This window comes from Pelmatolapia mariae, linkage group LG20 (genome assembly GCF_036321145.2).
Source record: "Pelmatolapia mariae isolate MD_Pm_ZW linkage group LG20, Pm_UMD_F_2, whole genome shotgun sequence".
NCBI lineage: Eukaryota > Metazoa > Chordata > Actinopteri > Cichliformes > Cichlidae > Pelmatolapia > Pelmatolapia mariae.
This window is the reverse complement of record NC_086244.1, coordinates 28,747,522-28,773,060: the sequence shown is the minus strand read 5'-3', so window position 1 is coordinate 28,773,060 and position 25,539 is coordinate 28,747,522. Positions and strand designations below refer to the sequence as shown.

General features: G+C 41.7%; 1 protein-coding gene across 1 annotated transcript; it reads right to left on the bottom strand.

The window, feature by feature from the left end:
• ctnnbip1 (catenin, beta interacting protein 1) lies at positions 1-25,097 on the bottom strand. The gene is made up of 4 exons (XM_063463406.1): positions 24,934-25,097; positions 13,971-14,085; positions 13,367-13,457; positions 1-3,326 (listed from the first exon to the last, which is right to left on the bottom strand). The coding sequence occupies exons 2-4, from the start codon at positions 14,064-14,066 to the stop codon at positions 3,268-3,270; spliced, it is 246 nt and encodes an 81-aa protein (XP_063319476.1). The 5' UTR covers positions 14,067-14,085; positions 24,934-25,097; the 3' UTR covers positions 1-3,267.
• Positions 25,098-25,539: the final 442 nt, after the last annotated feature.

Below are 25,539 nucleotides of genomic sequence, written 5' to 3'. Positions count from 1 at the left end.
GTTTAAAAGTTCTTTAATTGTTCAGTTGGTATAGGATTTGGAAGCATTGAGTCAAGACATGGTCAGCAGCCATACAAAACAAAACCAACTAATTAACATCGACTTGAGAGGGGGAAAAACAAAACAAAACAAAGGCAACACACATACATTAAAAAAGAAGACAATTTAGCCATCGTCAGGTCATCACAGTAAAAAGACGCACAGTCCTAGTCTCAACTCAACAGCATGCTGAAAGTTCAATGATTCACACAAACTGACATTCACTCCCAACTCGAATAAAAGGCTGCAGAACAACCCTGATAGGCAAAAAGTACAGTAAGACACCTCAGAGAGAACAAAACAAAGAAAACAAAACAATGCATAGACAACAAAAAAAAAGTTTCAAAATAAAAGTCAACCTAAAGACAAATTTCTTGTGTTGGCTTTTTACATTGCGATGATTGAAGACATTCAAATAGAAGTTATTGCCAACAGGATATAACACTTGGATAACACTTACCCATAAAAAAAGAGATCATCTTTTTAGTTGTTGTTGGTTTTTCTTTCTCCAGAAACATTTTTAAAAGAGCTAGTAGCTTCCACAAACATCAAGAATGTACAAACAATGGTCATTGTGGCAAGGCTTTGAAGATCCTCAGCTGAATGAACATTAAAAGCCACGAGGCAGACATGCTCGGCTTTGAAACATTACAGTTATTTTAAGTTATACAAGTTAACAAACTGTACTTAAACACATTTAATACTGAGCAGTTCACTAGAAAATAAAAGCATGTCCGGTGTTATCAGCTTAGCTATTCCAGTCGTGTCAATTAACAAGATTTATTTATTTTTTTTAAACACTGAAAGGATAAAAACGTGTTTACAAAGTTTTTTTTGTTCTCAAATCCACTGAACCAAACAGACTCTCTGTGCTAAATATCAAAATGTATTTTTTTGCAAATATCCCACTGATAATAGTGCAATAGATACAGTACAGTCAGAAACATACTCCCGAGGATTTAGAAACGCACCGCTTTGCGTTACCTTTCTGAAAGTCAGCTGAAGCAAAAGGAAGCGGAAAGGTTTTTAAATTCTCTGAGTATCGCACGCACTTCTCGTGTTTGGCGCCATGTCTTTAGTTACAGGTAGTTAAAAATTAGAGTTTGTGACTTTAGTGTGAGCAAAGAGCCACTGATGGTTGATGATGTTACAGAGCGACTCGTGGTTCTCCCACCTTTAATGGTGTGTTTGAAGAGCCGTTTGTCGACTCAGTAAGCAATAAATTACAACTACAGCCTGTTTCTTTCCTAACTCTCAATTTCATCTTACAACTTAAAAAATAAAGAAATAAAAAAGTCAAACAATTGGCACACTTAATTCATGTTTCCTATTTCCCAACTATCTGTACAATTAAAAAAAATGTTTTACATGTCACGTCTGGGGTGAACGTGCACACTTGTGTTTCATGATTGATGTGATTACGTCTGGTAGTGTTTTTAACTCTTCCCTCTCTCTTTTACAGCCTGCGGGTCGAAAACTAAGCGGCAGAAAGAACAAGCGGGGTCTCATTTATAAACCGATCCATGGACTTCACAAAGAAATAAAAGAAAAAGAGAAACGTGTAGATTTTCATTTACATAGACCTCGCTGGTCATGCCGTGAGCCTGCTAACCCATGTAGTCAAAGATGAATGATTAATGACGGGCCTGCTGTGAGTGTTACTACACACATCAATCAGCTGATCGTACTAGTATTCAAGCAAGCCACACGGAAAATTCCGGAGATCTCAAGTCGTACTTGTTTTTGAAAACATTCTGGGTTAATCTGATGAAGGAGAGCAGATGTGAGTTAGATATCACTGTGGCTTACTTCTTTTGCTGATGACATTTCCGTGTGCAGTATTAAGGGGCGAATTTAAAAATCCGCACCTCCAAATCTGGCGTGGTTGTCTGGCAGAAAAGGATGGGGTACCAACTCTGGGATGGAAATGAGTTGATGCGTCTAGTGGAAGAGTTTAACTAGGGTGTGTTTCCAAAGGAAGGGAAGAAGGTAGCGGGAGATTAACACATGGGCTGGCGTGGTCTACATTGAATCTATGTTCCCAACCTCATGCACAGTTTTGGGTCATGAATGAGCCCACAGATACAAGCGGCTAAAACGAGAAAGACAAGCAGAGTAACAGATAGTCTGAGGAGCTCAATCACATGGGAGGAGTTCACAGTAACCCTGCTATCACCTCCATCTAAAACTAGCTAGCTGAGGTGGTCCAGAGCACTTGGTTTCCTATAGGTGACGGGCATGTCCAGCTAGGAGAGATAACATCTTCTCCGCTGGCTCGGCAAAGCCTCAGTGTCCCTGTAGGAGAGTTGGAGGCAGCTGCTATGGGGGAGGGAGGTCTGAGCATCTAAGCACAGAGTGCCTTCCCTTTGAGCTGGACGTGGATAAGTGGCAGAAAAATGCAAGGATGGATGGATGTTTACCAAATTACATGGAAACTCCACTAATGGGAATGTTTACGTCTCCGCAGAACTATAAATAATATATTTGTCTTTTTTTTGTCCTGTCGATGGGGTTCAACGTATTTTACTGTATTTCCAGAATGCAGGGTCGAGTTAACATCTGTATCTGTAGGGGAGAGCATTTAGCATTTTTCATGTTTATAAATGAGGCCCCTGGTGGAAAGCAAACAAAAGCCTTTATAACACAACAGCTAAACCAAAAACAACTTCAGCCCAGCCGGGGTAAGCAGAAATAATCAAAAACTCTCCTCTAACACTCATCAATCATCGCTCTCGCTGCTTGACCAAAACTATAATTCTCTTTGCTTCGGTCAGCCCGCTGGTCAATTCTACCAGCGACAGCAGATACAACATGTAACACTGCTAAAAAAAAAAAAAAAGTCTCAATACAAACAGAACGATACACATCCAAACCCTCCTAAAAAAAACAAAAAACCCAATGATAATCATCCACACGATCTGAGTGTTTTCACTGACTGCCTTGGTGCCAAAGCTTCAGCCCGCAGTGACCCACACTTGAGTGCATCTCAGGTAATGGTGCGCCGACTTGTACGAGGAGGAGTCGAGGGGTGGAAAAGGCCGGGTGGAGGGTGAGGCAGCCCCCGCCCCGTCTCTTCCCGTCCTCTTCTGTCCCTCTCAGGCATCCTCCCTTCACCTCCTCTCCTGAGCTCAGCAGGGGTCGTGTTTGTGGAGATTAAAGGTGGTGTGGATCACGTGCAGGGAGGGATTGGGGGTGAGGTGGGTGGGACGAGGGGCGCGGGAGCCAGGGTCACTGTCGTCGATCCTCCGTCTCTGACCGTGAGAACGCCATCACCACATCCTCTGCACCTGAGAACCAACATGAGACACAAATACAGACTTTTAATGAGACATGCTTTTTATCTAACAGCAGCATCGATCGATAAAGTACAACAGAAAGGATAAGAAATAAAAAACACTACTCGGGCTACTTGTGCGCTTACATTTGACTTATGCTGTGTCTCTACTGTTGCGCTGTAATGCTGCTGCTGCTGCTGGGCCCTTGTGGCAATAGATACACACTTTGAATGAGGTAGTATGTCATCAATGACAACAGCACATTGGAAAAGGATGGAAAATGCCCTTCATTTTGTTCGCACTAATAAATGCTGCCGCCTGCACAAGCTGCAAGCATCGATAAAAAGCTATTTAGTTTTTCTTTTTCAGACTGTCAGAAATATCATTATCGTAAATTTCCTTTATTCCAGGATATCTTTTTGAGGCTATATTTCCCACCTCTAGTAGCCACCCGGACAGGACATGATGGAAAACCAAAAAAGGTAAGGATTTTATTATAAACTGGGAAGGAAACTTTATTTCCAGCTTCAGAAGATAAGGTGTAAAAGAAACTATTTACTCCTCTGACTAACAGGAAACGTGTTGTTGACTTTTCTTAGAGTCGGTCTAAATATTGGACTAGGCACAGAACCAGTAATTTCAAATACTACCATACAGAAATACTAAGGAACATTTGTGCCAGTCATGAAAGATTTGAGAAGAGGCCTCAGGCAGAGACTTATGAAAGTTACCTGGTGCATTTATAAAAAAGTCAAGTGTGTGAAGCATTTGTTGGGCTGCATGCACAAAAAACAAGGCCGCTCTCTGCCGTGAGGGATCAATTTGCATTCAAACTGCACTGCTCTTCTACCTACATGCATCTATCCCAGTCAGTCTTCCACATGTTTTGAGCTATCGAATAACCCAAAACAAGTTTGAGTTCAAAGTGTGAAGCCAGACAAGTTTTCCACAGGTCCTAGGATCCCGTCGGTATCCTGTAAATCCTGTCAGCTGTGACTATAAAGCCGAAGGGGAATACCCTACCGTGAAAATCCGTTTGGTGCATACAGGTAATTTCATGTATCGCCATATATGTATCACCTACTGTGGGAACCCACCCTCAATCTGAAATCACAGCACTCTGACTGGAGATACTGCAACACCCTGAGTGGCTCACTGACCTCCTGCATCCTGCTCTGCAATGATAACACTTAAATCTGAGGCTTCAGCACCAGTCAGTGTCCTCTCTGTAGTACAAGTGTGTCTGCCAGTAAACTGTGTGAGAATCCAGCAGATTTCCAATTTGTGGAAAAACTATCAGTGTTTACCATTTCCTTTATTCTTTCTGTGCTTCGTTTCATTTTGCCACCTTAATGAGGACCAACTGATAATTACAGCCTCATTTGTGTTGAGTCAACTAATGAATCCTGCCAGCTACACAAAAAGGACTTTCTCAGCTGGCTTCTGCTTAACAAGAAATCATTCATTAGTCTGTTGCCAACTGTGATTTGTCAAGTGATTTGGACACACATCCACTGAGAGTGTTTTTTTTACTCTCATAAGTGGATATACATTTTCCACTTCTGTTTACATAACATTAAATAAAATATACAAAGGTAAGTCAGTGCCTCATATATTCAGCTGTTCTCTCATATTAAGCACTCTGGTATTCTGAGTTTAAACAAAGAAGAAAATATCTAGTTGTCAAAAAGGAAGTACTCTCCCTCTTTTAATTTTAAGGTTTTACATACAGGACAACACAACTTCTTCACATCATTGCTTCAGTTCATTGATGTGTGTTTGCATTCATTCATGCACAGCTCTCTTAAGGTCCCCCCCACAGCATTTCAATCAGGCTGAGGTCAGGACTTTGACTGGACCGCTGCAAGATGTTACTTCTTTTCTTTTTCAGTTATTCTTACAGATGTTTTGCTTTGCTCGATTCATTGTCCTGCTGCATGAGGCAGTGTGGGCTTCAGCTGTCAGACAGATGGCCTCACATTTGACTCTAAATACTTATACAGGCTGCAAAACAAGCGCAAATCATCATCCCCACCACTGCGGTGACAGTTGGTTTGACTTGTTTGTGCTGAAATGATGCGAGCAAATGGTTTTCTGCAAATGTGTTACTGTGTGTTATGACCAAACATCTCCACTTTGGTCTTGCATCTCTGAAAGTTATTGTTCTCAAAGTGCAACTTTGCAAACCCAAGAGAAGCGGTTTTCTCCCGAAAAAGCTTCCAAACAGGCTATATTTACATTTAACATGCTAACTCAGGCCTGCAGAAGCTGAGATGAAACTCTTGGGTTTATTTTGTTGTCTTGTTATTCTGACCTTAGGGTGAATTTGCTGGGATGCACACTGGCAATGATTGTTTGGAAATGGCCTCATAACCCTCCCCAGATTGTTGGACCAGCAACTATTGCTTGTGTAAGATCATGACTGATGGCTTTCCTCCTTGGCATCATGCTAACACACACCTGAATGCTCCAGAAACAGCAAACTTCCAAACCCTCTGCTACTTCGAGGCGCAGATACCTGTTTATTATTATTAGATTTTGTGTTTTTTAAGACGCCGTCTTTTCTTTGTCACATGACTATCAAGTACTTTTGCACCACTGCGTAACTGTTGCTGGATAGGATGTCAATGGCCATTTCCTCCGCCAGCTCTTCAAGTCAGAGTAATGCCGGAGAGGCTGATTTGCACCCATGTGATAATACAGTGGCTTAGCTAAATCACAACGAGTGACTGGGGGTCATGTGTCCTCCCTTATGCAAGCTCTAAGCAGGCAGCACCCTCATCTAAGCTAAATAGAGTATTTCTAGTCTACTGTTGCGTGTTACGTGTGAAAAAGCCTAGCGGCAGATAATGTCCCAACCTGATTCATTTGAGAACGACGTGGGAGACCCATTAATGTCTCCCAAAACCTTAAATTAAAAAAACTACCTCAACGATGAGAGGAGAAAAACGATAGCAAGGTGCAATAGTCCACATCTACAGTACGCATGAGCATGTGATGACATAAAAACCATCTAATAAGCAACATCTAAGAAATCTCATTAACACCGAGCTCCACACCTTTTCAAATGGTTAAGAAGAATCTCTATCAGCACCTCGTGTGTGCCTGCTATAAAAAGCCTTTCTTCTCTTCAGCCCTGAAGTGCATGTTAGATTTAATTATTATGGAGATATGAAAGTAGGCCAGGGACTGTGAGCCTTCACATGTATTTGGCACAAAGGGCGGACCCTCCTCATCAGACGGCACAGACCCTCCAAAAAAAACAGAATTTTGTTTTTAATTTGCTATCGTTCTGGGAAAATAATTTGCATCTTTCTATAGCGCATTCAGGTCATCCTGGAGCTTGATGAGATCAAGACTTTTTTGAGGGGGGCGGAGGGTTAATATGATCTTTCAAGCTCCCCCTCCCATGGGAGCTCCCTGGCTTACCCAAAAGAGACTACAAGAAAGAACGGCAGCGCAGAAAGAGGCAACTACACAGAGCGATGAAAAAAAAAAAACGTATCAGAAACATGCTGCTTGACTTCAGCTCATAACACAAACCTCATCTGCTCTGAGACACCACGTGGGGATAAATGGTGCTTGAAAAAGAGACAATTATGTAATACCACACAATAGGAGAGTCGACCTGAATTACACCTCTGCTGAATAGCACGGATCATGTTTTGGTGCAGCAGCGTGTAATAACAGCCATTCATCAGAATAAACGCCTGCCTGAGTTATTTTGTGTGATGGGAGTTCGTTATTGTGTAGCGGGTGGTTCACGTCACACTCTGAGCAACTTGGGCAGAATAAAGCAGCCGATAGTTTCTCCAAATACTTCCACAGATGGATGGAAGGGCTTTATCTGAGCACTTTGCCCTGCCACACACACACACACACACACACACACACGCACACGCACACGCGCACACACACACACTCTCTAGCCAACAAAATGGAAACGTCAGGTCCCTCAACACTGTTGCCTAGCGACAGATAAAAATCAAGACTGCATCACTGCCGTTGCAGCCTATGAGCAAAAAGCTTTCGGTCTGTTTCGTTGCAGCTCTGCGTCCGGCCCCCTTTCTCCTCCCTGCTCCCCCACCCACCTCACACTGGCTCCTTCCTCGCCACACGAGAGCGGCACGACACCGGATGGTGGATTATATGAATACAGCGACAGTAAATGTGCTCAGCCCACCAAAAGAAACAAAATAAGAACATGTACGTTCACATGAACATATTCATAAGCAAGCAGCCTTTCTTCGCTTCTCTGAGACTACAAATCAAAATGTGGTTGCCTGGGATTAACTGCAAAACACACAGGCCTGCAGAAAAACCTCAGAGGACAAGAAAACTGTGAATTAACCCAAAAAGAAGTTTATTTGATGTCAAAGGCGCCAAGCTGCACTCCCGAGGGTGTCTCCAGCCTCTACGTGATGACTCCAGTGTAGCAGTGAGGAAGCACCAGCAACATTTCAGGTCACAATCTGTGCAGGGTCAGGCCAGGGGATAAAGGCGTGGGACACCCATCATCCCCCCAAACTCAACAACAGCAGGGGCGAGTTAAGAAGCATGACACACAGCGGGAAGTGTGTGTGGTCCAGCTCAAAATATTTACCAAACACAGTGGGTCTGTCAGCTCAGAGCCCTGCACTTCTTACTGCTTAGTAATTATTACAACAACATAATTTTAAACTGTCGTTTTAAACAAGATAATAAAGCTCAACAACTTTGTGGTTTAAAAATAAAAAATACTATTTTTGTTTTTAGAGAAAAGAACTAAAAATCAGTTTTGGTTAAGGAGATCATAAAGCAGTTCTTTCAGACATACTCTAACACACCTACTGGCAGATTTGGAATAGAAATATAAGGAGAAACTGAGGCAGACGTGGTACTTAATAAATCTGAGTGCTGGGCAGCAGACTCATGCTGCAGTGAGGAATCGGGTAAAGCCAGGATCGATACGGCTATGGCCAAGCCAAGAAGCCAAACAAAGCGGGGGGAGGGGGTTTGCTCAGTGCTCTGACCTGGTCTGAATATATTGATCAAACATGGCTGCGGTGAATGAATGGATGAGACAGACAGAAAGAGACCCGAATATCACAGCCAGGCTGTGTAATTAGCACCCCAGCCTGGCCCTTTCATGACACCTGCTCCAATCCTACCAGTGTAGCACATCACAACACCACCGAGGCCCAGAAGGGAAGGTCAGCTTTCCTGGGACATCTGAGGTTGCCATGGCAACCCCACTCCTCCTCCACCTCTATTGTTGAGGCCATGCGGCATCCTTCTGGGAGGAATAAACTTCCCTCGTCAAATCAGAAAGGATAACAAGCCCCGAGACTGCTGCCTTTATGAGCGGTTTTGACAAACCGTATTGTTTAAAGTGACATGACGCCAGTTACAGAAAGCTGTGGATAAAAGAGTTAAAGAGGAGGAATAAAAAGCCCTATTACAAAGACAACACCACTGTATTTCCCGTACTGCGCGTCAACTAGTGTGTCAACGAGGTCTCTGCATCATAACGTGTTAATTCGCTTTAAATAGACACAGTTATTGTTCAGTACTAGTCAAAAAGTGGCAATTAACACTCAAAGGGAGCGCCAAAAAACACAACTTCAGGATTTCTCACTTCAATGCCAAACATGGTAACAGCATTTAAGCACAGCTTATTATCCTTCTATGCAGATTAAAAAAAACCAACTTCATTAAGGCGTTACAGAAAAAAGCTGTGTGGAAAAAAACCCCGTCTCAGCTACGGAGCCTTCGGCAGAGAATTTCTCTTTGGCCTGATTAAAATCGCAAAACAAAATTCTGTATTTGCATGTATGGTAATCAGCCAATTAAAACTATCTGAAATGCAAATCCAGTGACCCATACTCTTACAAGAAATATGAGTGGCAGAAAGCTGATTTTCTATTGTTTTTTGTTTGGTTGTTTTTTTTCCCCACAAGGAAGAACCAGTAAAAAAAATCTGGTAGTTGAGCAGAGTCTGAGAAAATGAGTCCCGTGTGAGCTACATTCCCACTCAGTCCACTCGACACGATGAAGACTGAACACTTCTCTGCTGCACATCATTTTTGCACCAGAACGTGCTAAGCAGACAGCAACCCTAATGTTATCCATCAGTCACATCAGTAGAGCTACACCTTAGGAGATGTCTTGCAGACAACTTAACCTTGATTTCGAATAACATCAGAGGACATTTTCACTGCTCCACTGTGCACGCAGCGCCCTCTAAGCACCCCACCACCTGATCAATGACGCCATGTGTGACACTATTGCTCCATGCTGACACCCCTTGAGGGTGCTGGTATCAGAGCATCCTGCGTCAGCATGATCAAACTACGCTGCGTTTCACAGAATCACAAACCAGTCCCAGTTTAGAAAGTGTACCAGTATTGATGACCGTGTCACCCGTTTGTGACGCTGAGAACATGGGCAGACCAATTGTTCCCCAGACAGAAAAACTCAATAAGGAGATTGAAAAAAATGAGGCCTATAATTCAACATGATCATGATGCTGGTATTAATAAAACTTTATCAATATCAACCCCTGAAGTAGTACGAAGTGAATAATAATTAAAGTTGTAGCTTCAGCATCTGCTGCAGAGATTAACCAGACGTTTATGGAGATGCAACTGCCAGCTTGACCCACCCTCACTTATGGCAACATTTATGACATGTTTTAGTAACAGTGTTGACATCCTTGCCAATCTCATTTAGCAACCAAAGAAAACCCCAAACAACTGAAGATAACTTTATCTTATTGGATAAAAAGATATTCATAAGTTTAACTTGAAATAATAAAGGTGACAAATTGCAAAGCTATGCATATCACAAAATGTGAAAAACAACAATATCATATTGTGAGTGAAGTATTGAGATAATATCGATAATTGTGTGGTGTCTGTATTCCGATAATGCAGTATGAGAAAGACAAACACCAATTGCCTTGAGGTGCGTGTCTGGCTGCTGCACCGTGTGATAGCTCGCTGGTACAGACAGTTCTGCTGGTTCATCTGGCGGGATGAAGGAAAAGGTCTGCTGTCATTATAATGAAGTGTGAGCAGTGCAAACTAGATAGAGTACAGCATGAGTCAAACCTCTCGGTACAGGTGTTAAGAATTTGTCTAGCAGCAGAAATACACATTCAAATACAATCTAGTGCAAACGCCCTTTCCTCAAAGTGTATGAATAAAATTAGCATAATTACCTATGTTTATCAGCTTGCTGTGTGACTCACTACCAGGCAACAAATATACTTCCTTTCATCTTTTTTTACTCCCCAATTACCAAGTGTAAATGAGATCAAATACTGGACTTTGTCTTCACACCATTTGAAAAGATCCCATGTGTGCTGATCCCTACAAACCGCTGTCCTTCAGCACAGCGCTCAATATTTAAAACAGATTAACTCTCAGCAATCTGCACGATGCTTAATCACAATACCTCAGACATAGTGCAGACCACAAATTATCCACTGGCACACCGAGGAAGTGGCACGCTGCCAAATGACACTAAATGTGTCCGTTTCTGTGATGTATAATGCAGACTTGGAGCGCCATATTCCTCCATAATTGATGAGACTCTTCCTAGCTTTATTGACAAAGCAAAGACTTTGCATGGAGTGAGAGGCGGCGAGCACAGCAGCATAAACTGACAGCTAGACTGCAGTTAAAAAAAGAAAAATGTACATCATAAATTAATGACTTCAAACCAGTACTGATCTCCCATTCGGGTGCTGTAGTTTGAAATATATGACACGATCATACGTCCTGTCTGCTGCAGTTCTTTATATTCTGCTGCCTGATGAAGGAACGCAGTCTAATAATGAAATACACATCATCAGTGATGCAATGACCCATATTAAAAATTCAATGTCGCGTCCCACACTGCACAGTGAGGGCGCGATTAACAAAATGTCAGTGTACTTCGGCGGCACGGCACAGCACAGCACGTCGTACCATTTACCTGCATCTAACTCAACACCTTATGTAATCACAGCCTAATCCCTTCGACGCAGAAAATGTGATGTTTCTAAATTCAAACATGATTGTTTCCCCACAGAGCAAGGACGCAGACAAGGACACCTAACACTTCCCTCTGGGTGAAGCATCAAAGCCAATTTTCCAAGCTGGAAGCTCCCCTGGGGAACCCAATATCATAAAGGGCAAAGCAAGACCGGAGCCCCAGCAGGTTCACCACAGGAGGACAGCGGGACTCCGAGCTCACAGATGTGTTTTTGGACTGAGCTAAAGTCTACTCACAAATAAATAAATAAAATAACAATGCTGCTGCTTTTTTAGGTAACTGCAGTGCCTTTTCACATATACCATTTTGTTAAATATAGCGCCCTCAGGTGGATTAAGCTCAGGAGCACCACAGACAGGTTTAGAAAGCTCAACAGCATCCTCTGCTGTCTTGACAAGGCATGACCAGCATTTGTAAGGTTACATCTGTAATGTAGAGTGATTTACAGAGCAAACATCAAAATATCATCCATTAAGTAAAGCAGAGGAGAAACTAGTGATGTGCTTGAGCTGAGGATGAGTCACTTGTTTCCAGCCAGTCATGCTGTTTGCGGCGTGAGTAATCTCGCAGCGCTGGTGGGCTGCTGAGTCGGCCTCCTGTGCACAGTCAGCGAACCAGTTCGGCCTGCTGGGGTGCAGACTGTAAAGGATGATGTGTGTGGAGGGATTTTCCCCTCGTTTTTGGGCGGGCATTTTTTCCTCTAAGGGTGGTGTCTGTGGGCTAATGTTTTATACATGTTTAGCAATAGCACACTGCCATAAACACCTTTGATTTGTACACATTTACAAAAAACTATGAAAATTAGAACTATACTGATATGCAAAATAGGAGCACAACAGGGTTTTTGAGCCTTTGGGGGTTGAATATGAGGCTGGTATCTGATCTCTATGAATTTCGCTGCCATTTGATAAACAAAGATAGTTAAAAATTTGTCTTTTTATAATAACAGTGATTTTCTTTTCACCCTGGATAAAACTTACTGGGGCGTGCCAAAACCCATCTTTCTGCAGTCCTATGAAAAACTAAGAACACCACATGGTTCAGTAGCTTGTAGAACCACCTTTAGCATCATTAACTTAAGTCATTATTTTCTGTATGACTTCATCAGTCTCTCACATCATTGTGGAGGGATTTTGGCCCACTCTTCTTTACACAGTTCCTTCAGTTCATTGAAGTTTGCCAGAGTTCATTCATGTACAACTCTCCTAAGGCCCTGGCACTACTTTTCAATGTGGGTGAAGTCTGGACTTCGTCTGGGTCATTGCAACACATTGTCCTGTTGAATGACCCGGTGTGGGCCAAGCTTCAGCTGTCAGGGATATGGCCTCGCATTTGACTCTAGAGTACCAACATCTGCACTTCGGTCTCATCTGTCCAAAGGACATTGTTCCTGAAGTCCTGTGGTTTCTTCAGATGCAGTTTTGCAAGCCTACACCATGCTGCCCAGCTCTTTTTAGAGAGAAGAGGCCTTCTGCTGGCAACCCTTCTAGCCATAATTGTTTAGTCTTATTCTAATTGTAATGCCATGAACATCAACATTTAGCATGCTAACCGAGGCCTGCAGAGTCTGATGTGTAGCTCTTGGATATTTTGCAATTTCTCTGTGTATTGCAGTCTGACCTCGGGGTGAATTTAGTGAGACAATCTTCCAGGGAAGAGTGTGGCAGTGTGTTAAACACCTAATGCTCCAGACCTAAATTAATGCTGACAAAAGATCTGATTTTATAATCAATTAATAAAGTGCTTTTGTTTATCAGCACCTAGTGGCTACTTGCCCTCTTAATTTCTATGGAAGCAGTAAGGGCGTAGTTCATTTTTCACAGAACAGCATGAAGTGCTGAGAAAACTCTTTTTCACATGAATGTATTTTGCAACTACATGAAGAAGTATTTCCTAATAAAAAATACCTCAGCTAAAATGACTGCACCTTTAAACTCTGTGTGTATGTGTGTGTGTGTGTGTGTGTGTGTGTGTGTGTGTGTGTGTGTGTGTGTGTGTGTGTGTGTGCATGCGTGCATGTGTCACAGCCTTACCCTGGTCTATGTTGTGCTGCGGTAGCTGGCTCATCTGACTGTGGACCACACCTGCGTAATTTCGGAGAAAAGCCTCTTCACTCGGCGTAAGCTGAAGAGGAGTAAACAAAGTCACTTTAAAAATCACAAAAAAAGTAAAAACAAATTGAAATACTGACCTCAAAGACTAAGTCAAATACTTCTGTTCAACATGCTGATTAATGAAACATAGCAATTCTCCCAGAAACAGCTATGAGGCAATTTAGATCCAAAATATTTTGATTTTTAACATTAATTATTTCAAAGAAATTGATCTGTTTTTCTTCTCTCTGCTCCTTTAGCACACGTTGCTTCAACAAACAAAATGTGTGCCAAATAAACTGAGTCATTGAGGACTATCTTCTGTTGTTGTTTCTTGGTAACCAATCTAACAACATCATTATTAGGTGATGACCTGTGCAAACTGCATAGATCAGTTGAAGGTTTGGCTAGGGAATGGATTTCAGGTTATTATAATGTGTGTCTTTGCCAACTAAAGCAATAACCACAGTGTGCATGAGCTGTGCGTGCCTAAATCTGAAACTTCAAATGGCAAAGTTTTGTGGTAATCAATGTGTCTCCTTACATTTGATCCCATTTTCTTGAGCATGAGTAGGACCCGCACTTTCTGTTGGATGTACATGTCTTCAGGAGACTTTCCCGGGGCCTCCTCGCGGTTCATCCCCCCTGCTCCTGTGGCTCTGGACACACAAACACATCAGCATTACACAAGATCTGTGAAAATCAGTTACACAAACACAGTATTGATATGAGACAATTGGGTTGTTTCAGTGACACAGTGTGACAAGAGCCAAGCTCAAAGAGTGATTAGGCAATAAAGATTAGACCATTTCAACGAGTATCTTCAACATTTGTGTTATTCTGCATGACAGTGGATATTACCAAGACGTCACAATTACAGAGAAATTCAACCTGACCAAGCTAAAGACACAAATTGACTGATCTACTGGAATTTCCACACTTGATCCTCTCTCGAGTTTACAGAAAATGGTCAGTGAAAGAGAAAATATCCAGTTAGTGGCAGTTCTCTGGGCCTTTTTGATATCAGGGTTTTGAGGAGAATGGCCAGACTGCTTCAAACTAACAGGAAGACAACAGTAACTCAAACAACCACTTTTCAAAAGCTAAGGTCAAGGTATATCGAAGGGCATCTTTGTTAGTGTAACACCTCCAATCTTGAAGCAGGTGAGAATAAACAGCAGCAGAAGACCACACCCGGTGCCACTCTTGTGAGCTAAAACAAGAAACTGAAGCTTCATTTCACCAAAATTGGACAACAGAAGATTGGAAAAATGCTGCCTGATCTGATGAACCTCAATTTCTGCTGCAACATCTGGAAGGTAGAGTCATAAACTGTCACAAACAACACAAAAGCATGGATCCATCCTGCTTTCCAGGCGGGTGGTGCTGTAATGGTGCGGAGAATATTTTTGTGCCACACCTTGGCCTTCATTGTGCTTATTGCATTGGTCAGTCTGGTTGGGTACGATTTATGTAAATTTCATCAGCATTGTCCATCAGGATCTTTCTACTGAGCATTTAGTTTAAAATTTAGATAAAAATGTACCAAATATATATCCACAACAGGCCGCAGATTTTAAAGTATAACAGGAATGACAACTCGGCAAACATATGTTCAGATGTCCGTGTCGAAACAGAATATAATCAAGGATCTTAGGCTCAACAGCCTACCTGAGTTTTGTTCATGACAATGTCCAACCCTTAATGACCACAGTTCACAAAGCTTAAATCATTTCAACTGGTTTCTTGAACGTGACAGTGAGTTCACTGTAATCAAATGGCCTCCACAGTCACGTCACTGTGTGGTGTCATCATATCAACATGAACCAAAAATCTTTGAGGAAACTTTCCAGCACCTTGTTTGCTTTGCCACAACAAAATAAGGCAGTTCTGATATATATATATATATATATATATATATATATATATATATATATATATATATATATATATATATATATATATATATATATATATATATATATATATATATATATATATATATATATATATATATATATATATATATATAAATATATATATATATATATATATATAGGACAGCCACACCCACAGTCTTCCAGTACTTCCAGACTACTTCATATAGTTAAAGTGCAGGTTTGGCTCTTTGCAGCATCATTAATATTGCACGGCAGTTTTTACACAGAGCTCGCCCCTGCCTGTTTCCATCTCTTATTCTCCATCTAACTAATGACCTATTTTCACTGTCAGTCTGCAGAGATGCGAAAAACAGGCAAAGGGGGGAAAAAAACTGGGAGCAAAAAGAAGGTGATAAAAGGAGCTGCCAAAGCCAATGTGTGTGACAGGAAAAGGTTCTGCTGTGATATGACACACACACACACACACACGCCAAGGTCGGCTGCTGTCACATTAGATCTCTTTTATGCCGCACCAACCAGACAAGCATACAGCACGTCTTCACATCAACCCTGAATTTAACCGCAAAGGCTAAACACACAAGAGAAACAATTCACACAAAAGAGCAAAATAAATCATTAAAAAGGATAAATTATGTGAGGAAAAAAAGATTTAATAGAGAGAAAATATCAGCATGCATGGCAGGATTTGTTCTTCTGAGAATATTTCATAAGAGCCACAGTGACTATGATAGCACTTGCAATTTATTTTGGCCTCTTATCTATACAAAGGACCACTAATGCATGTTGACAGGCCGTTTGATGTAGGGTTATATTTAATTGAGGAGCTGGCTTGCTGTTCCCCCTTTCCAGAGCCCTGGGGAAAGAGGCTGAATGGGGTACCGTAGGCCACTGGCTAGCGTTTGCCACTGTGAGCATGTGGATTCATCCAGATCAGAGCAGCTGGAGACCATGCTTCTGGCACTTTGTAATTATAGCAATCTTTGGTGACTGTTTACTGCAAGTAGCTAGTACTTGACGTCTCCTTGTCAGCTAAAGGAAGTAGCAGGACGCTGAACGAGGAGCAGATAAATACATTAGTTATTCCCTTCAACCTGAGCATCAGCCGTAGCTTAATTGGAGAGCTGCTCCAGAAGACTCAAAGCAAGAAAGACATGAAAAGACTGAGGCGAGCTTGCCAGCATCAGTTCAGTTGCTCAGTAAACCTTCAGGGGATTGGCGGTGATCTTGTGTGAATTTATTCGGATGGGGGTAGTGATGGAGGGAGGATGTTGGTAGAGGGTGCCGGGGAGGTGTCAGTGTCTTTAGATCAGCAGCAGTGACACGTTTGATCACTTCTCCGAGCACCTAACCTCAGACAAACGCAAGAGCTAAGACTCCCAGAAAGAGACCTACCAGCACGTAGACGAGCAGCATGAAGAATGAATGACACTCAGGAGCTCCGATCTGCCTGCACACTGGGAATATGACAGTCATTGAATACGACTAGATAAAGAGTAGAGGATGAGGAGAGTGTCTGAAGTGAAACATTAGACTAATTGCCAAAAAGTGTTGTCTTGAGATCTATGAAGGCTGAAATGATGATGGAACAAAGACCCATCAGTTGTCTGTCATATTTTGAGATGTGACAATGTAACCATTTTCCCCCCTCCTGCACTGGACCGACATATTCAAAATTCACCATCTGTATAAATAGGCCTACTGCTTTCATGACTGAGGCATTTCAGATCCTCTGATGTTTCCTTTTGAAGTTTAAAAACTGTCCATATTTAGCACCATGTCTACCCGGCCTCACTACTGTTTAGAGAGTTACAATTTGTATTTTTATCAGCCTGAAATTATTTTATTTTATCTCACATTCACAGCAATATCTGCTGTAAGAAGAACAAACATGCCACATAGTCCCATAAGGACAATTTCGACAGAAATTAGAAACAATGTGGAAAATGTAAATGAGGACGATCAGAGATATTTTTTACATTATCATAATGTGTTTGAGAGTCACTTAAAAAGGAATCTTCTGTGGATTTCATCTTTGCTTCTCCTGGCTGGTAGAGAGCAGAAGGATTAATTCACAGATGACTATTTTGGGCAGCAGAGCAGCTACAGAGATAAAATAAAATAATTACAGCTCTGGTACAAACTGAACCGGATTACAAAATGTACAACGCTGTAATTAACGCTGTGAAGATGCTTATGGATCGAGTAGTTTCACACATGCAATCCTACTAAACAAACTGATTTTCCAGCCACGTTGATAATTACCCAACAATAATTCACATGTACTCTGTAGATGCTCTCAGTGAAGGCTAAACTAAGCTTAAATAACAGGTAACAATTTGTGACAGTGGGAGAGCAGAAAACAGAATATGTAGTTCTATATGTATATTGTCTAATTTTAAATTGATAAACACTAAGATATCAATGCCAAATTAATGTTTTTTCCCTTTTAATTTTACTGTGTACAATGTATTTTATTTTATTTACATGTTCAAAATAAAACAGACAACCAACCAAACAACCAACTAGCGTAGGGTAAAGTCCAGTTTGAGATGATTTTCAAAGCATATAACAATACGTGTCCAAACAATCATGTTTATTTCATGCAGGGTTTACTTTTACATATCTGACAAATAAAAAAGCCACATCAAACTTCAGTCAGTGACTTCATGCACAGTGCAAAACTTACATTATAGCTAAGTGAGATGTGACCACCTTATGCCTCTAACAGCATCAATCTTTGAAAGGTCCTTCGCATGAAGGTCATTACGTGTTTCCTAGAGTGCCTGCTGCAGCCTTTCTGTGGATTTAGTCTGTCTTGCCTCTTTATGTTATCTCAGAATGACTCCTTGATGCTGGGGGCTCCATGGGGGCCATGCCATCTGTTGTCGGCTCTTCTCGTTGCCAAATCTTCATGAATCTGACTACATGCTCGGGATTGCTATCACACTGCACAAATTAATTTGGGGGTCAATAAAACCCATCAATCGTGATAGATAAAAACCTGCAGATTGTTCTACTCTGGTTTTTCAGAACATGCACAGAAAACCACTAACAATATCATCCAGGAGGCATCTGGATCAGACTTATGAACAGTAGGTCTACTCTGAGCTCACTCTGGATGCCTGAGTACTTCACATGCTCTGTAACACTTATGCCAGCCAACGTTACAGCAGAAACTCAATGCTTGCACTTGCATTCTTTCTTTCTTTCTTTCTGTCACTATCCCAAGCTCATGTTCAAAGCAGAGGAGCTTAGGACTGGCAAATTGAACTTTTGGCTCCTTGACTGATTTCCTCCTCACCTGTCTCTTCATAGTCCAGCACAACAACTGCATTTGCCACTAATTCTGATCAATTCTTTGCCAAAAAAACCAGACCCAAACCTTCAAGAACCTATATTCTTCAGCGCTGCCTGTTGTAGTGCTCTTAGCTCTTCTTCTACCATAAATTTAGAACCAAACATTTTAAACTTCTGACTCATCTGTCCAGAGTGTCTATCATTATTTTTCCACATCCTGGTTTTTCTCGCATAGGCTTTGTTTCCAAGTTACAGCAACGCCTCTTTGACCAGATTTTTCTACACTGTAAATAGGTGCACCGGAGTCCAACCATCGCTAGCTGCTAGCTCACCTAAATCTTCTTATTTTGAAGGAAAGTCAACTGCTGTGATCTCAACATTAATTTTGTGATTCATGAGTAGACAACACATCTGGTGTCTACCACTAGATAACATGCCTTCAAAAGTTGATATTTTTAATCAGCACAATAAGGCATAAGATTTAAAACAAAAAACTTCATAATGATTGTATATGTATGTAAAAGATTCAGATATTAAAGATGTAATATTAGGAGTAAAACTGTCTCCTGCTCTGCTGAAATGCTCTGAATATAAACATGGTTAGGCATGGTGATATTTGCTGCCTACTAGGATCATGCTAGCAATATTCTGGTGTGCTCTGCTGTGTAACGTCTCAAATCCTTTCAAGGACCACAATAAGGATCCTGTCAGACTCCTTTGTGTGTTCCCGAGGTTAGGTTCTAGAGGTGGGCTGGCTCAAAGCTAATCCCTCGAGGGATACTCAGCCAGCCCCAGACACATACGGCTAATATTCCAGACATAATCAAAGGGTTTCTTTTGTGCTGATCTAGCTATAATCTCCCCCCTCTCTGCCTGTGTTGTGCTTTTGTCAGTGTTGTCTTGTTGGGCTGAGCTGAGACATCAGGCTCTCTGAGCCCCTCTAGGCAGTGGAGCTAAACTAAATCATCACTGAAACTAAACTAAAGAGTCTAAAAATGAGAATGCCTGGAATTTTATCGTGTTTTTGTCTCTATTTTATGGATTTTTAAGAGTTTTTTTGTCCATGACTGACCTATAAATGGACTAAAATTTCCAGTTGTACTGAGTGTGTATCTTTACAGTGCTCATTTTAACAATTTCAGTTCAACCCTCTATAATTTATGGCTTTTAAACCTTCAAATAACAAGGGCAGTTATGCAGCATGGCGTGGGCATACACAACAGTTTGTCGCAGTCTAAGTTCTTTGATGTCTTTGATTAATGTGGCATTGCATCTGAAATCCCAAGCTATGTGCCATTGTTCAGCCTGTCCTGTGAATTACCAATAGCATACATTTCTATGGATGCACTACTTAGTACATTCACATTACTACTTGAGAACTGGCTGGAGATATGTTACCATGGTAACCCAACCTCATTTAAGATTAACCAAGTAAAGATTAGGAAAATTTTTAAAAGTATATTATGCCTAGCAAAGTAAAACCATATATTTAAACACTTCAAAGGAAGAGCTACTGACTTAGATCTCAGCTGCCTTAATCTCTGTCTAGCAATTTCTTTCATGTACTACTGCATTGCATTGTGGGATATTTATGCTGGTGTAATGATTGGCATACATCTGGCCCATTTATATGATGTACCTAAATGGTCATTAACAATTAAAGTGCATTGTCACTTTTCAATAAAATAAACATATTTAATGGGTACTCCCCATTTACAGGTATCAGGGTGTAACATAGATGAGGTTTAGCTTAAACTGAAGATCGGCCTATACATGAACAAAAGCACTGAGATGGCATCTGATGCCCTGCCCTGATTGCACGTGGTAAGAGACTAAGTATCTCTGACTTCTGCAGTAAGTCATACTAGGGCTGTGCCACAACATACCATCCATGACAGTACAGGCAGAAAATTGACAAAACAGTGTCATATTACATCAGTCGATAATATATTAAACATGTAAAGTGCTTATGTTATCTAGTGCACACAATAATCAGACAAGGCCAGATCCTGTTTTTGACAGCAGGAGCTGCATGCCAGCCTCCGATGACTATTTAGTACCCACAAAACTATTCGCGCTAAATGTGGAAACAACAAATTTGTTTCACCACTCAAAGCAAAAGAAAAACACAGTCGTGTAAAACCAGGCTACGAAGGTGTGTGAAGAGATGCTAGCAGCTGCTGATGTGCAACCCAAAAGTAAACAAATGACTCAACCGAGCATCGCCGGAGTGCCGGTTAAGTGCACTCCATACAACAGGAAGAGCAAACGTTGGAGGGAAATTACTGATGGGGTTGCATTGTGGAAAAGGAGGGCTTTAAGCAGCTGGTCAAACAGAGAAAAATATCAGGTAGGAAATATTTTTAATTTCAGCTTTAATATGTGACTATATTGTCCTTGCTGCCCTACTGGTGCACCATAATGCTACTGCTGGCACATTGTTTCAGCAGATTCACACTTTGAATTACGTAGTCTGTCATGACAGCAGCTCATTTCAAAAGAACGATTTTGTTTGCACTAATAAATGTTGTTGCCTGCAAGCTGTAAACATCAATAAAACTGTCCTCAGAAATATCATTATTGCAAATTTCCTTGCAAAATTATGATATAACTGTTGGGCTTTATCGCCCACCTCTGAACTCATATTTGGTTGGATTAGTAAAAGGTCTCTATGAATACTTTTTCAGATTAAAATTTAAATCAAGTTATGATAAACGTGCAGGAAAATAAATCTCACATTAGACTGTGTAGTTCAACGTGTTATGAAATATGTACTCAAATCATGCATTCCTTCAGGATTTTACACATTTTAAGCTTTTTATCTACCTTGCATCAACAACCAGCTCAGGATCACCAATTAACCTAATAGATTTTCCTCCCACAGTCCAAAGACATGTCTAACAGGCACAGAGTGAACATGCAAACTTGATTCGAGAACCAGAAACCTTCTTGCTGTGAGGCTGCAGTGCACCACTAACATTATATATACACTTTTTAAAAACATGGAGGCAATTATTGTTTCCACTAGTGTCTGCACGTAAAACAACCAGAATGACAGATCACATTGTACTGCTTTTTTCATCAGTGTGTTTTCTCCTGTTATCAGGGTGAAACATGGGACACTAGTGTCATGCTTGCCAAGATGGAAATAACAAGCAAAGGCCTTACTTTAAAATGACTACTGTCACCAATGTTTGCTAAAAGTGCACAGTTAAAGATTGCTACCACTCCAGCAAATGGGATTATGCTTGATTCAAATGTCATTGCAGTGCCACATCTCTTAAAAGTCACTACACATTCAGTAATGCCACTTTAAAAATAGAGACAGGCCTATTGCTCGCATGCTGAATATTTTGTGTTGAATTGTGATTGTGTGTGTGTTGGTGCCCATTAGTGTCTCTGAGAAACATAAACTTCTCAAGACCATTTCAGGACTCTGGCCTGGCCTAACAGTGCAATGAGGGTCTGCTGCCAGGGATTACAGGATGCAATGTGATAGGTCTTCACATTTGCTGAGGGTCAAGCAGGGCGGAGGCTGCCACAGTGCACCGACCCAGTCGCACATAGCTCGCTCCACTGTTACTGGCTCTGCAATCAGCTGCTCACATGATGCATGACATCTGATTTACAAATCAAATTCCTCTGGCCAGCAGAACTCAACTGCACAGGGCTCTTGAGAGGTCAACAGCTTAAACTGGGGGAGGAAAAGCCGAGACAGTAAAATAACTTGAATGGAGTCACGGGCTGCTGCAACATCCCGAGCAAATGTGTGAGAAACCTAAGTAAGCTTGGTGTGGCTGCCAGCTGAGCTGCCAACAACCTGGCCTGGTTCTGCACAGCAGCTGTGCTGCTGCAGGTACACACATTTACGAACACATGCTCTTTTCTACCAATGGGTCATTGCGTGTATTAAAACTAGCCGACTGGAATTAGGACGGCACAATGTTGCCATTCAACACTGTAGTTTGGCAAATTTAGCCCAATCTTATCAGTTTTGTGAATTCTATACTAACACAACAGGGATGCAGCATGCACTGACATGATTAAATATTAAATATCAACATCGTGTAATTTTCATTTTGTGGTTTATTGAGAGTTTTTGGGCCTTGTTATGTGAAAATTTGAAATTGTCATAGCCAAAAATCCCACATAAGGAAATCTACTTGACACCCAGAGAATTGAATCCCTATTGAACAGGCAGATCGAGGTCCCGACACAGCAAGCCGAAAGGCTCCGACTTGAACTTTGTGTCTGTCTGCATGCTGTCACCTCTTCATATGTACAATGTTCCCAACAATGGTGACAGTAAATGGGGGACAATGGCCGTGAACTAGTTTGTGGAAACATGATTGATAAGTAGGTCATGTCTTGTTGTCACCATGTGAGGCATGAACTCAACCCTGCCCAACTGTTCAAGCTTTAGCAGGGCTTCTCCATGTATTCAACTATTCTTCACGTCTATCCCGACTTCACTTTTTCCCTCCTAGATGGTTCCGAATTTAATTGCAAATTTACATCTGTAATGTCACGGCTTTCCTTTGAATTACAAAAAAAAAGTTTTTTGCAGAAACATTTTACATTAAAATTCACACGACTTGATTCTGCGGTTTTGTTTTGTTACGTGTAATTCGATAAAGCCACTTTTCCCACAGACTGTACCATATTACAAAATAAATAATTTTTATTTATTTTTTTACGATCACAGAACTTGTCAAGCTTGTCAAGTTGAAACGGAAGCTGCTGCCTTAAGCTGGTCCCTCGAGGGCACTGGCTGCAAGATTTTCAAAAGAACCAACGTTAAAGGCAGGGCACTGAATTCTGATTTATGAGATCTATGTGCTTGGAACTATAGAACAGACAGATATGAGCATATCTCTGAACTTCCATAAAACTGTGTTTTTAAGTTCAATTCTTTAAAAAATCAAATCTGGTGTTCACTGGGAATGAGACTGGGCTTGTAGGCCACGGGTAGATGCAAGCAGCTCTAGTGTTACGGTGTCAGTCCACAAAAGTCTACTACGTGGCCTGGTTAATGCTGACAGGATGACAAGTGCTGTGCCAAACACAGAGCAAGCAGTCATGAGATAAAACAGCATTGCCTCCCTCCCAAACTCTGCTGGCAGGCAGCTGATGAGGTCCCCTCGGGGCTCGAGGAGGCTGAAGAGCAGTGAGCAAGAGGAGGCCAGTGGTCCTAATCTCTCTGAGAAATCCAGACAGCTAGGAGAATGTGCAAACTAAGGCAGGCTTTACATTACTGCGGTCCGTGACTGGTATTCGTCAGATTTCAAGTGCGCTTGCCAATGTGGCAGAGGCCCAACACCCACACTCATCAATGCCCTGCTCCCAATAGGGTGCCAGCTTTGCCACTCTAGGAACTGTCAGCTTTCTGACATGTAGGAGGAGGTGGTGTTGGTGTAAGCAGACATGGGTAACTGACGGTGTGGCACAATGCAGCCATGGGTGAGACCGTCCAAAAATAGAAAAGCAGCCTTGTGAGTTATGTGAAAAGCAAACTTGAACACAAGAAAGTGGCCAAAAAAGCTTTGGTGGAGCTTCATGTTTAAATTTTAAACTCCAAGCTCAAGCATTGCCTTTGGGTGGGTGTTTGGGGACTGGGACAAATGTACTGTGCACCGTATGAAATTTCCTGCAGGAAACAGGAGTCGTTATCTGAGACACGTTATGAACAATATTGTGAACACCATGAGCGTGAGTGCAAGTGATTCAAACAGCTACGATATCGCAGGGTCATTTACAAGTCTTCTTAAATCTTCCCCAAACGTGAATAAAGCAACAAAAATGCCCGGAAGCCCAGAGTGAAATAAAAACAGCTGTTTCTCTAAGAGGTGGGCACGCATGACCGTGGACTGGTTCCGTTGTCATGCTGCGGGACGCAGACTGTTCAAACTGTAGCAGCGCTCTCGCTAGCAAGCGGCGAGCCTCACTCCGTTTTCGATGCGGGTCTTAAGCTATATCCTTCACGGGAAGGAAAAATCTACGGACCACACTCGTTTCTTTAACTTCCGAGTGGCTTTCGTTTTAACGTGACCACCCGCTTCATTTAGTCTCCACCAAAAAGAAAAACAACAACCAGGCGCTACACACTGGCAAAGCGGGCGATGCTAACCAACCAAGCTAGCTCGCTAGCATGCCCCAGACAAAAGCCTGAATGAAGTTCCTATGGGTGCAAACACCATCCAGGTATCGCTGCTCCGCCAGAGGTGCAAACGCTGGGATTCGAGCACACGCATCGTTCCTAAACCCCCTGACAACGTTTCCCTCGTAAGAAAACTGGAGATTTGTGCTTACCCCTCCTGGTCCAGGTTTACTTTCTTCTGTGCTCTGTTTGAATGGTGTGTTGTTGTAGGAGGGCGTCCTGTTCCGGGGTCACATCCCTCCAGTCGGCAGAGCTACGGCGAACTGACTCAACGCAGCGACTCTCCTGCTGGCTCCCCGGTACCCCTGCCGGCCACCAGGGGCGCCACCGGCTCAGCCATCATTGCACACTCATCAGTGGAGTCTGAGCCGTGAAACGTGGTCTGGGTCCGACAACCGGGTCACCAAAGGGTAAATTCGGATCTCTGTATGGCTGGTCTTTTTAAAGAAATAAATAAGGTGATGCTGGAATTAGTACAAAGTAGTGAGAATGTACAGAAGGTATTTCTAGCTCTTCATAAGTTAAAGGAATCATAAATAGTAAAAGAATATATTCGTTTAGGTCTATAAACTCAACTTAAATTACATTCATGTGAGTTTGTGAGCATAAAATTATTTATTTATTATTTATTTATTTTTTTAAATTATTTTGTTTAATTTGATTTATTTATTAATTTTATTTTGGAGAGTTTACTGTGGTGTAGACTCTTTATGCCTTTTTTTCAATACTACACTAACAAAACAACAGGACAAATTAGG